General features: G+C 43.6%; 2 protein-coding genes across 5 annotated transcripts in view; one reads left to right on the top strand and one right to left on the bottom strand.

Moving 5' to 3' along the window:
- Positions 1-4495, bottom strand: part of BEND7 (BEN domain containing 7) — an 80692-nt gene extending 76197 nt beyond the window's left edge. For both annotated transcript variants that reach the window (XM_014783656.2, XM_087420817.1), the window contains exons 1-2: positions 4057-4495; positions 1729-1812 (exon numbers count right to left, since the gene is read on the bottom strand). In XM_014783656.2, the coding sequence (XP_014639142.2) occupies positions 1729-1812; positions 4057-4117 (145 nt within the window). In that variant the 5' untranslated portion in view covers positions 4118-4495. The remainder of the gene's footprint in view (positions 1-1728; positions 1813-4056) is intronic.
- The window catches only part of PRPF18 (pre-mRNA processing factor 18), a 96305-nt gene continuing 86799 nt past the window's right edge, over positions 4063-13568 (top strand). Inside the window, exon 1 of one of the 3 annotated variants that reach the window (XM_087420820.1) lies at positions 4063-4235. In XM_087420820.1, coding sequence (XP_087276946.1) covers positions 4116-4235 — 120 coding nt within the window. In that variant the 5' untranslated portion in view covers positions 4063-4115. The remainder of the gene's footprint in view (positions 4236-13568) is intronic. The other 2 variants (XM_087420819.1, XM_087420818.1) reach the window with 2 other exon arrangements.

Here is a 13568-nt window from a genome sequence, read left to right as displayed (position 1 = left end):
CTACTAACCTTCTGGTTTTTAGTTCTCTTGGTGCTGAGTAGTGCTGGCCTCAGTAATATTCTCCCTCCTTGGAAAGATCCATGTGCCTTCAGTGATCACTTGTGTAAGAAATGCTACTTCCGGGGCCAGTCCCGCGGCTTGGCAGTTAAGTGCGCGTGCTCTGATGCTGGTGGCCCGGGTTCGGATCCCAGGCTCGCACTGAAGCACCGCTTTTCCGGCCACGCTGAGGCCGCGTCCCACATACAGCAACTAGCAAGATGTGCAACTATGACATACAACTATCTACTGGGGCTTCGGGGAGAAAAAGGGAAAAAAAGGAGGAGGATTGGCAATAGATGTTAGCTCATGGCCGGTCTTCCTCAGCAAAAAGAGGAGGATTGGCATGGATGTTAGCTCAGGGCTGATCTTCCTCACGTAAAAAAAAAAAAAAAAAAGGAAATGCTATTTCCCTTCTGTTTTACTTCCATTAAGTATCTGTTTGACTTCTCAGTCTTTTGCAACCCACCCTTTCTCTTCCTCAAACCAAAAAAGAGAGACCCTGGAGAAACACTACACCTTCAGTGTTCACTTACTTTAATTTGCAGTAGTCCTCACGCTGGGTCTGAGCAGAAACCCTGCTTCCCTAAGCCCGATCGGCTCCCCAGGGAAATGGCAATTCTGCCCTTTGCTTGTAATCACTCTTGCCCTGGCTGTCTCCCATTTTCTGCTGCCTGTTGTACAGCACCCAGCCCTCACCCTACAACCACGGGTTGCAGGTGCTCAGGACAGGCGAGGTTGAAGCCAAATGCCACCATTTACTCTCCACACCAACTTCATGGGTACTGCACTCTTTGTGGCAAAATCCTAAGTCGTTTAATTTTTGGCTCACAGTCTGCAAATAACCACTGCACATGCAAGAGGCTTCAGGTAAGGTATTTGTACCAAAAACTACATGTGGAAAGAGTGCCAACGTTTTTGGCTACCTACTTGTCCGTCACACAGCTACACGCGTCAGAAGGTCTCAAAGATGCTGCTTTTGCTCTGCTTGGCCCTGAGGTGAGCTGGGAATGAGGACGGTAAGAGCAAAGCACGGCTTTACTCTCTGACCACAAGTGTTGGTGTGAAACGAACACAACGCCAGCAAAGTGAGGAGCTGCTTTATGATAACCGGTACTGTCAAGAGGTGGTTAGGTGGACAATCACACTTTCATTTTCCTTATGCTTTTGGACTGTAGATTTAATTTAATTTTGTCATGGCAGGATTAGCAACCAGGCCACAGAGGTGAAGGGACATTATAATAAGACAGCATATTAATCCTCTATCCCACCCAAGGCAGAAGCAAAACCAAACAAATAGCGGCTTCCTGGAAATTGAATTTCTGTTATCCAGATGTCAAAGATGTAATACCCCAATTACACAAACTATTGCCAGTGAAGCATGCCAGCGAATATGCAATGTAAATGGGGTGAGCGCTGAGCGTCAAAACTGCACAGTCAGCATCTGGCTCTGGGAGTGAGTGATAATTAGCACTGTGTGTAGACACTAATAAACATTTATGTCTGAAATTACAACTTTTAGCAATGTTAATAAGGGATATATTGGCAATCTGTAAAATAAAAGGTCTTGAAAAGAATGTCATACATTTAGCAATGGCAGACGTTTCCCATTCTGGCCCAATCGTTTTTTTTCCCCCTAATTGCAAATAGCCACACTGTTTTGCTGAGAAATTAATTGACACAAGAACCTACCTAAAAAAATGGGTTGTGTCTCTTTGGCCTCCCCATTAACATCGTTGCTGAATTCTGAGCTCTTATACACCTCATGGTGATAATCTGGGATGAGAAAACAACCAAAAATTAGATTCTAATGACCTGCGAGATATGAATAAGCAATAAAGACTAGAGTCTCATTATATATAGTATGTATAATCTATAATTTATAAATACAACTTTCAATTTATAAATAGAATTTTCAAGAATTTTCGGTTAATCACAGAATTTGTAGTCACTAATAACTCCTAAAACTTTGCTTACTCCGAAGACGTATACAAACTTGAGATATTACTTTAACTTTAGAAAACAGCTTTGCTTGGTCACACAGTTTTTACAGTAAATTTGACCCACAGATGCCAATTACTAGGCTTCTTTTCCTTCAAATGACAAGTCTGTTTATAAGGAAAAGAAAAATCTTACCCAATCATAGGCCAGGGGAGGATTCCAAATTTATCTCTACAGCCCATTTTCATGAGTACATCAATAGTATGCTTTAGAGTTACTCAATGCTCTCAGTTTTCTCAGTTTACCCAGAAAAATCCCAGCCTTTAAGCAGCTTGCAGGCAAACACATATGAAAATACTGATTTGTTATTTCAAAAATAGTATAATTTGGATAAGAAAGCAAGATTCTCATCTTTCACACAAGTGAATCTTTTGCAGTCAGCTACTGCACTTTAATATACAATAATTTATTTTCTAAAAATGCACCTGCAGAGCAGAGAGAAGCAGACTCATAATTTAAAAAAAAAAAGAAAAAAGGAAAAAGAAAAAAATTGCTATGTCAGTCAAACTTTAAAATACAATATTTCCCAAGCTTCTCTATAGAGGCGACTGTACTTGGGCAATTGTCTATTTCTAAAAAGTAGGATCATCTAGGTAAGAAAACCTTCTTAACAGCTCTTCCCTTTTTTTTGGCCTTGGACCTCACAGGATGAGGTCTACAAAAGGACTCTCACTTTTAAGATAAAGTAGTAAGTGCCCTGAGGTGATAAACAAGAAAGCAGCCTACATTGTTGAATGAATCAGATAGACCAACAGGCTAGTCACATATGGAGAGACTTTTAAAGTACAAATGACTGTAATCAACACTACTAGAAAAAATGTACATAAAGGGAGGAGCCAAATATTTTGAATACATAAAACTATTTCAGGCCTCTTTCATTAAAAAGTATCCAAACGAAATCAGGGGAAACAGATATGAGTGGATCTTCAAAATGTCTACAATCAGACCATTTTCAGACTAACCAAAAGCAAGCTATATTGAAGCTACATCATCGTTAGCCCAGCTTATCTTGAAAAGCTCTATTACTTGCAGTTGCTCTCTAATTTTCATCAGCTTACATGTGACTTCTCCAGGTTGTTAAAACAATCGCCTTGCTCTCTACTCTGATGCCAATGCTAGATAAAACAGAGGAAAAGAGGATAGCTTCTCTGGTTGGGTTTTGACCTCAAGTTGATTCAAAGAAGATATTTAAACAGGTTCTAACCTCAATATTAAGACTTGTGACATGACGATGAAAAAAAGTCACCTCCCTCCAATTTAAGGTGACACAATGCATTTTGATAGACATTATTTTTACGCCTGCTCTTAAGTGCTCATCCTTTTTTAAAAAGTCAAATCAGGAAAATAAAGACTCTAACAAGTAACTGAACACGGACAAGACTATTCAACTTGCCCCTCCCCTGAGAAAATAAACCCAAGCCCCAAAGACTGTGGTGTACACCTGTTAAATCGTCAGTAACCGGCGGGGTTTTTTTTGTCTTAATGATACTTGTCTGGCTGATAAGTGATCTGTTCTACAACACCCTTCCAACCCAACTAACGTATCTAGAAAAGATGCTGGATGTCAACAATTCTCATTTAGGTTTGTACACCTAATGAGCTTCTTTCTCGTTCTTAAAAGAACCACCACCTTTTTTCCTTCTCTTTGGGGGAAAATAAAACCCCACAACCATTGGTCGGGATTCGTGTCCGCACAGCCTGATGGAAAGGCAGACCTCCCCCACCCCCCAACCTAGCTACAGGAGCGGAATACCGAAGAAGCCTCTCGGCTCCCCAAGTGTCATTGTTTGCTAATTTCCTGATGTGCCCTCCGACTTGTTTACGCGGAATAACATCCTGCCTCTCCCCCCGCACAACTTTCCCCGCCGCCCGCGTGTGCGGCCGCAGCCCCCTCGGGAAGGAAGCCAGACCCCCGGCGGGGGCGCGCGGCCGGGCGCGGGGATGTTTACGCGGCGCCAAGTCCTTCCCCGCCGGCCGCACGCCCCCCGCCCGGCCGGCCCGGCCCCGGGCGCCGCTTACCTCGGCTCACCAGTTTGAAGCTCTGCGATTTCCTGCTTCGCTTCCTCTCCGAGAACTCCATGGTGCGGGCAGGAGCGGGCGGCCGGGGCTGCGGCGGGGGCGGCCGGAGCGAGCGGCGGCCGAGGCGGCGGCGGCGGCGCTGGCTCTTGTCACCCGGCAGCGGGAGCGCCAGGACCAAGGTCCGTGTCTGGAATCCGCAGGGGGGAGGCGGAGGAAAGGGAAAAACCACCTCGAAGCCCCTCGGGGGCTGCGGCGCGCGGGGCTCGGCAGGAGGCGCCCTCCCGGGAGAAGCGGCCCCCCTCCCGCGCCCTCAGCGCGCCCCCCGACCCCCGCTCATGCCCGGCTTCTTTGAAGACGCAGCCGGAGCCGAACTTTCCGTTGGGGAGCGAGTGGGGGGCGGGGAGGGCGCGGCGGGCCGGGCTGCCGGCGCCCTGGGCGCAGCTCCGGACGCGGCGGCGGCGGCGAGCGCGGCCCCGGGGACGCGGCGGGCGGGCGGGCCGAGGGCGGCGGCGGCGGCGGCGGCGGCGGCGGCGGCGGCGGCGGCGGCGGCGGCGGCGGCGGCGGCGGGTGCGAGCCGGGTCGGGGCGCTGACCGCCCCGCGGGAGGAGGGGCGCCGCGAGGGGCGGCGCCGCCGGGACCCCGGGGCCACCTGCTGGCGGAGCGCGGCCGCCGCCGTCCCCGGGGGCCCGGGCCGCCGCCACCCACCGGCCTGGCCGCGCGGCGCCCGGAGGACGAGCCGGAGGCCGCGGCGCAGCGCCCTCGGCCCGGCCGGCCGGCCTGCCCCCTGGGGACCCCGGGCCCTGCCCGGCGCGGGGGTCCTGCCGCTGGCGCCGCGGGGGCCGGGGACTCGGGGCGCTGCTTCCCGGGGGGCCCGGCTCTCGGCCCTGAGCTCGCCTGCGTCTCCCTGCCGCTTCCTGGGGCCGATCTTGTTATAAATAGTCCTGGGTGTCGGGGACCCTCCTGGCCAGCCCACTCCTTGCCTTAAGATTCGGGGTGTCGACGGGCCGGACTCACTGGTTTTAGGCAAGTTTTAGGGGAAAAAAATACAACTTACCCATCTGCGCTCTGCAAGGAAACGAAGAGATGTTAGAATTTCCTGGTGAGAAGAGTACAGAAGAGTGAGCTGCTATACCCAAACACGAGGAGGGTTGTAGGAAGATCCGGAGTTATATTCAAGGAGAGAACTTGGAATGTGGGGCTTGGAGAGGGTGCAAAGGGTGAGGGGTGCGACGTCAGAGGGTGCTTGATCGCTCTGCTGACTTTTACGGAAAAAATAAGGCAGGTACAGGGGACTCTGCCACTTGATGTAGTAATGCCAAAATAATTGGCATAAACAGGAAGGCTTTATTAGTTTTATATAATATTCTTTTCTAGGGAGCTAAGAGCACACCATTTCTTTCTCACAACATCTTGAGAGTGTGGAATGGAAGAGAATTTGACACCACCTAGGCAGGGCAGTACAGGAGTGTGATCTGCTGAAAACAACCGCCGCCAGACTGATCATCTCTAGACCAAAATACGGACAGCCCATCCAGCACTGTGGCAAATTCAGGTGGCCCCAAAAGAGTGAGAGGATTAAGGGAAAAGGGTATGTTGATAAATGTGATGTTACACAGTGCGTGTCACTCAAATGAGACAGCCAGTCAGGGTCCACTCTTATTTAACAGGGAGGTACAGAGGAAGAGGGAAGTTGGAGGCAACTAGCATAAACGTACACACACCCAGAAACAAAATCAAGGAACCAGGTAACCACCAAATAGTGGAAGCAGGGCCTGGTATGCATCCTGAGGTCTTAGGTGGGCTGCAGGAAGTGAGGAGGCTGGGTATACCTGGCCAGGTTGGAGGGAGAACTGTTCATTCATTTCGCTAATGCAGACCCTTAAACAAGGGTTTCTTAAATCTTTTTGGTCAAAGATTATGTTCAAAGCTCTGGACCCTATTCCCATAAAATACGTATAGAACAAACAAAATTTTGTATAGATTTCTTGGTGCTCTTAGACCCCTTGGCGCTCTAAAAGGTGGCAGAAGGGATTAACATGATAACAGGGATTAAATCACTACCCTGTTTGGTTTTCTTCCATTATTTTTCCTCTTTCTTTCTTTAAAACCAAGCAGTTAAAAACCCAAAGATGTTTTGAATGTTTTTAAAAAAGCAAAACTTAATATTTTGTTCCCGGTGCTGGGACCCTTTTTTTCGTTTTGTAATGCCTTTTCAAATGTTATTCCAAAAGCCACAAGGCTAGTACTATACCAATTGAGGAACATTTAGCATCGTTCATACCTTGGAGCATAAAATGAGATTTTATTATGCTTAAACTATGCTGAAATCATTGAAGGTGCCATACCAAGAAGCAGATCCCTAGGGGAGATATTAACAACTTAGCATTTTCAGTTCAAGTGGGAATATGAATTCCATTTACTGAAGAAAATATTTTTGATATAGCTAAAAAGAAAATATTTGAAAGTAATAATGTTTTTAAATAATAATTATTTTCTTTGACCCTTTGTCCTGGCTCAGCAAAGATGGTCTATGAGCGAATTGGTCCACAGAGGCCATAGGTCAGGGCTGTCCTATTAACATAGAGAAAATCAACAAATATTTATTTATTCTCCACATTGTGCAAATCACCATGCCTTTATATAACAAAAATGTGTATTCTCATAATCAGCATTAAGTAAAGATTAATTATGATATTTAATAAAAAGGAGATTGCTTTAAGTGGTAAGTATCAGTATTAGTTGCTTGAACTGCCATAACAAAATACAATAGACCAGGTGGCTTAGACAATAGAAATTTATTTTCTCTTAGTTCTGAAGGCTAGAAGTGCCAGGTAAAGGTCTGACAGGGTCAGTTCCTGGCTGGCTTCTCACAGTGTCCTCACATGATGGAGAAAAAGAGAGCTCTGGTCTGTTCCTTTTCTTGTGAGGACACTAATCCCATCATCAGTGCCCCATCCTCATGACCTCATCTAACCCTAAGTACCTCCCGAAGTCCCCACCTCTAATTGCCATCACATTGGGGGTTGGGGCATCAACCTGAGTTTTGAGGGGACACGATTCAGTCATGGCAGTATTGTTTTTGGTTAATTGAATGCAGCTTTTGTGTTGTGTCCTGGAAAGTCCTCTGGGAGATCTGCTAAGGTCATTTCTCTGCCTCCATAGTTGAAAGCAGCTGAAGGTTTTAGAACTGCAGGTTTACATAGTATCAAAACTCAGGGGAGGGGCCGGCTCCATGGCTTAGCGGTTAAGTGCGTGTGCTCCGCTACTGGTGGCCCGGGTTAGGATCCCGGGTGCGCACTGACGCACTGCTTCTCCGGCCATGCTGAGGCTGCATCCCACATACAGCAACTAGAAGGATGTGCAACTATGACATACAACTGTCTACTGGGGCTTTGGGGGGGAAAAAAAAGGAGAAGGATCGGCAATAGATGTTAGCTCAGAGCAGGCCTTCCTCAGCAAAAAAAAAAAAAAAAAAATCAAGGGAAACCCGTCAAGTATTCTGTGACTTCATGTACGCCGAATGTCATATGGCCATTCTAAAATTCAGTTGATTATAAAGATTAAACATAGGTTTTAATCTTTGACAAAGGTAATTTGGCCAGAAAATGTTTAAGCAATCTTAACGCTAATTCATTTTTTTTTTAAATTATTTTATTGGAGTCATATTGGCTTACAACATTGTGTAAATTTCAGGTGTACATCACTATATTTCAGTTTCTGTATAGACTGCATCGTGTTCACCTCCAACGGCCCAGTTTTTATCCGTCACCATACACATGTGCCCCTTTACCCCTTTCACCCTCCCCCCACCACCTTGTCCTCTGGTAACCACTAATCTATTTTCCTTATCTGTGTGTTTATAACCCTAATTCTTAAAACTCTCTTTCTGAAAACTGTTCTGAGAAGAATAACGTTATGAAAATTTCCATCTTCGTTTAGAGCCCTGCTGTCCCATATAAATATAATGCAAGCCATGTATGGAATTTAAAGTTTTTATTAGCTACATTTAAAGAAAGTAAAAAGAAACAGCTGAAATTCATTTTAGTCATATATATCTTATTTAACCCAGTACTATATTAAAAATATTATGATTTTGACATGTAATCAATATAAAAATATTAATGAGCTATTTTACATTCTTTTTTTTGTGTGAAGTTTTGAAAATGGTGTGTGTTTTACACTTAGAGGACAAATCAATTCAGATTAGCCAAGTTTCAAGTGCTCGATAGCCATAAGTGGCTAGTGGCTACCATATCAGACAGCTCAGATTTAGAGGAACTATATAGTTTGAATCATGTTATATACATAGATATGCCTGCAACCTGATGATTCTTTAATTGTTTTATTAATAACCCTCAAAAAGAAGGAGATAAGTAGGATGGTATTATTGGGCTTGGAGCTGTTTATAAATCTTTGATTGGAGTTTCTGGAATTGAAAATCCTGTCACTGAGTAGATTCTGGAATCCTTCAAGAAGATTTAGTAAGTATAAATATTAAGTTCTCAATTTTACAACAATCGCCGGTCAGAAGGGTCATGGAGAGAATAGGCAGCCCGACTTTAGCTCCAATTTATCAGTTTGTTGCTGGCCTAACTCAAGTTTCCACTTTCATTTACTTTATGGGTTTTAGCAATTGTAATTTAAAGCAAAGGAGGTGGTATTTATAAGAGATTACTTAAGTGAAAATGTGATCTTGGAGTGTTCCACAAATAATATTGCCTTATATTTATATGAGTCTTCTCTTATAGGATCGCAGGGATATTTATACATTATCTAATTCTCTTAACTGCTATGTGAGGATTAATATTCCAGTTTTGCAAATGAGGAAAATCAGTTTTGCTAAGACCCTTTTCTAGTGAAACTTGAATGGCACACTGGTTTCCTGACTATCTTAAATATGATACATTAACCTTACTACCTTTCTGTTGTTTCTTTAAAATAAGTTTTTAATGTTCTTTTTTAAGATCTAATTTATACGGTAAAGAACATAATCTTAAGTTTACACCTCAATTTCTTTTACTTGTGTAGACATCCATGTAACCCTCCTCCCTCCAGATTAAGATACAGAGCATGTCCAGCCCACCAACAGGCTTCCCTGTGGTCCCTCCCAGCAGATAGCCCCCCAAGGAAACCACAGTTCTAGCCTCTATCACCATAGCTTGGTTTTGCCTCTATCACTATATCACTTCATGTAAATGGAATCATACAGTGTGTACTCTTTTGTGTCAGGCTTCTTTTGCTCAACATTATGTCTACAAGATTCATTCATGTTGTTGAGTGTAGTAGTAGTTCATTCTTTTTCATTGCTGTATATTATTTCATTATAGAAATTGACCATAATTTTTTATCCATTCTGCTGTTGATGGATATTCTTGTACATTTTCGTTCATGGCTTTTGGTGGACATAAGCATGCTTTATCCTGTGTGTATATTCATGACTAGAATTGCTGAATTATAGTATATACATATGTTTAGCTTTAGTAGATACTGACAAATAGTTTTCCTAAGTAGTTGTACCAATTTATACTCCTACTAGCAGTGTATGAGGGTTCTAGGTATTCCATATCTTCACCAACACTTGGTATTATCAGGGGTGTAGTGGTATATCATTGTCTCATTGGGATTTTAATTTGCATTCCCCAATTGACCAATGGCATTAAGTACATTTTCGTATGATTGTTGGTCATTTGGAGATCCTCTTTTTGACGGGCCTGTTCAAGTCTTTTGCCCATTTTTAAGTTTCTCAGTCGTTGGTCTTTTTTATTAATTTGAAGGAGTTCTCTCTATATTCTGGAAATGAGTCCTTTGTAGGACATTTGTTTTGCAAATGGCCCCTCCCAATCTGTACCTTGTGTTTTCATTCTCAATGTTGTTAAAGTTCTTAATTTTAATGGAGCTGAGTTTATAAATCTTTTTATGTCATGTTAAGAAATTATTTTCTATCTGCATAAACTTTTCTTCTAAACTTGAATTTTTCAGTATGTTAGTTTCCTGAGGCTGCTGTAACAAATTATCACAAATTTGGTGGCTTAAAACAATAGAAATTCATTCTTTCACAGTTCTGCAGGCCAGAAGTTGGAAATCAGCATCACTGGGCCAAAGTCAAGCTGTCAGCAGGGCTGTGCTGCCTCCAGAGGCTCCAGAACAGAATCTGTTCCTTGCTTCTTTCTGTGCCTTGCCTCTTCCAGCTTCTGGAGGCTGCAGACATTCCTTGGCTTGTGGCCACATCACTCCAATCTCTGCCTCTGTCTTCATAACACCTCCTGTGTGTATGAAGTCTCCCTCTGCCCCTCTCTTATAAGGGCTCTTATGATGGCATTTACAGCCCACCCCAATTATCCAGGATAATCTCCGCATCTCAAGATCCTTAATTGAGTCACATCTGCAAAGATCCCTTTTCCATATAAGGTCATATTCCCAGGCTCCAAGGATTAGGATGTGGATCTTTTGGGGATCTGTTTTTCAGTCTCCCAGTCAAATTGACTACAGAGTAACTAAACCTCAAGGCAAGACAATGGTGTTATAGATAGAGTTCTGGCTGGGAGTTGGGAGACTTGAGTGCAACTACCCATGCAAAATTTTAATATCCGTGGGCCTCTGTTCCTTTGTCTATAGGAATAATAACATATGCCTTATCAACTCTACAAAGTCGTTTGCAGGTGAAATATTGCGTGTGAAAGTGATTTGAAATATTAAAATTCAGGGTCGTGTGGTGCCATACTTGAGAAGATGGAACTGAGTACCTTGCCCATCTATCACAATGCTCATTTTTGCCACTGAATGAAACTCCTAGGCAAGAAAATACTTCCTGTGGCATTAGAGGTATCCAGGCCATAGGGGAAGTTAGCCTGGATTTTATCCCAAACGTTTGAGACAGTGTAGCACCGTAGTTTGGAGTGTGTCCTCTGGGATCAGACCCCCTGGGTTTGAAGCCCGGCTTGATTGCTTCCTGGTGGTACAATCTTTGGCAATTTGGGGCCTGATATAATATAGCATCCTCTCAGCACTATATCCAGGGACAGTTTAATATAAAGAATTGTTAACTAGTAGAAGGGGGTTAGCTGCTAAAAGGGGTAAAAGGCGTCTAAAGGGGTACAGAAGGTGCAGCCAGTACCTCTTGGCTGAGTGGAGGGGACAGTAAAGGAACTAAGAACAAGGCTGGGAGTCAGTCCTCTTCAGAGAAGCTGTGGCTACCTCAGGAACGTGCAGCCTGCTGGTGGGGAAGGACTTTCCAGAAGGTAGGGCCAGAGCTGGTCTGCAGAAGCAGCTACCAGTGAGAAGAGTGTGGCCCGAGGTGCAGCTGGGACTCCTCCAAGCTGGCCTCTGGGCTCTCACTCTGAATGACAACCGTGGAGGACCAGGACCGGACCTGTAAGGGAGGGTCTTCCTGGGGCTGCAGCCTTGCCGTGTCCCTCTGGTGCCCTCTGTTGACGTAGCCTAACATGCCGCCAGCTCCAGCTCACAAAGCGAGGCAAAGAAGGGTGGGTTTGGAGCTGAGAGACAATACATTGATAACTGGCAGTTATTTATTCTCTCATGCCTTATGTTTTCATCTGGAAACGGGATAATAATTTTACCACCCCACACATAGAATTATTGTAAAAAGTAAATGAATTAATGCATATAAGTGGTTAGACCAAGAACTAGCGCAGTCTAGGTCAGCTATTCCAGTTGGCTCTTATTTATTACCTCATACCAGGCCCATGTCATGAGCTGATATCGAGGGAAAAATGAGACACTGCCTCTGCCCTCATGGAGCAGCCTCTTTAGCACCTTTAATTAGGTAGTCAGATTTGAGTTGCTTCCTAGTTTGTATTTTAAGTATATTGGTATGGTATAGTATAGTATAATACTATCTCAAAGCCTACCTTTAAGAATTTAAAGAACTTCCTATAGTATAACAATTTTTTTTGGTCTAGCTCTTTTTTTTTTTTTTTTGGTGAGGAGGACTAGCCCTGAGCTAACATCCGATGCCAATCCTCCCCTTTTTTCTTGAGGAAGACTGGCCCTGAGCTAATATCCGTGCCCATCGTCCTCTACTTTATATGGGATGCTGCCACAGCATGGCTTACCAAGTGGTGCATCGGTGCGCGCCCGGGATCTGAACCTGCGAACTCCGGGCTGCCGAAGCGGAGCGCGTGCACTTAACTGCTTGCACCACCGGGACGACCCCCTGGTCTAGCTCTTTTTAGCAGAGAAGTATGCATGATATTTTTCTGTTTGATTCCTTAAATAGAGAAATCAGTGCCCAATAAGTGAATTCCTTCAACCAATATTTATTAACTGCCTACTATGGGTCAGACAGTGTTCTAGGCCCTGCGGGGATATAGAAGTGAAAAAGACAAAACAAAATTTCTGTCCTCAGGAAACTTAGATTCTAGATGAGGACGGGGGGAGACAGACAATAGACAAAATAAATACAAATAGGGTATAAGCGATAAATACTATGGAGAAAAATAAAACTAAGACCGAGGATAAACTTGATTCTTTCTCTCGTTTGTGTGTGTGTGTGTGTGTGTGTGTGTCTTTTGGTGTGAGTTCCATGTATATTCTGCAATTCCATATCAGTTGTGGAAACCAGAAACCCCAGGATCCGAGGAGAGCCTATGCTGGGAAAATTTTCCTTTCCACATAGAGATTTTGGGAACGTTTGAGTTAGGTTCTCCTTTTTTTAATCTTTCCTTCATAATATAAACATGTTTGCTTCTTCAGTCAATTCAGATTCATTGTACCAAGTTGCACATACATGTACTCAGTAGGCGATAAAGTCCTCTCCCAATGGGCAGTAGTCTTAATTCTCTCTTAACTGCCAGATTGGTGATAATTCTATCTGGTGAGTTTCTAAGCCCAATCTTTTTCACCTGTGTATCTGAATGGCAACATCTCCTTAAATCTGAGTAGGACCTCTGTGTTAAATTCTTTTTAAAAATTCTTCCTCCTTTGAATATTCATGGGAATGGCTGATCTCCAACCTATGAAATAAAAGTAAAGTTTTAGACAAATCTCTTCTATTTAATTCCCCCATTCCAAATACTTTAGAAACAAGTCTTAAAATTATAGGAACCACAAATTTAAAAAGTGTTATTTTGATATGTCTGAAATTAATGCTTTAATTTATTCACCACAGAATGTCTTCACACATCGCTGTTTTCTGTAATTTATACCATATACTGCCTACTCAAGTTAATGTGTGAAGCATGGTTAAATTATGCCTAAAAAGGAATATGAAAACCCTCTACAATGTGGTGACGGGAAAAGGGTCTAACTAGGAGTAATGGGCGAAATTTAAATAAGACAAATTGAAATGGAAGTTTCAGAAAAACTGTCAGATATTGAAGATTTGCCTAACTGGAATAAGCTCCTCAGAAAAAGACTTTAAAACATTTAGAGAAAGTCTACTAGAAATGGATCAGACCAAGTTCTAGAAAATATTTCCATAGGGAATTCATAATTATACATGTGGTCTAACAAGAGGACTACATAATCTAATGGGCTTTTGTGTGTCTCACATC

The sequence above is a fragment of the Ceratotherium simum genome, chromosome 32 (assembly GCF_057802395.1).
Source record: "Ceratotherium simum simum isolate JZ-2026a chromosome 32, ASM5780239v1, whole genome shotgun sequence".
NCBI classification, from domain to species: domain Eukaryota; kingdom Metazoa; phylum Chordata; class Mammalia; order Perissodactyla; family Rhinocerotidae; genus Ceratotherium; species Ceratotherium simum.
This window is presented reverse-complemented; position numbering and strand designations above follow the sequence as displayed.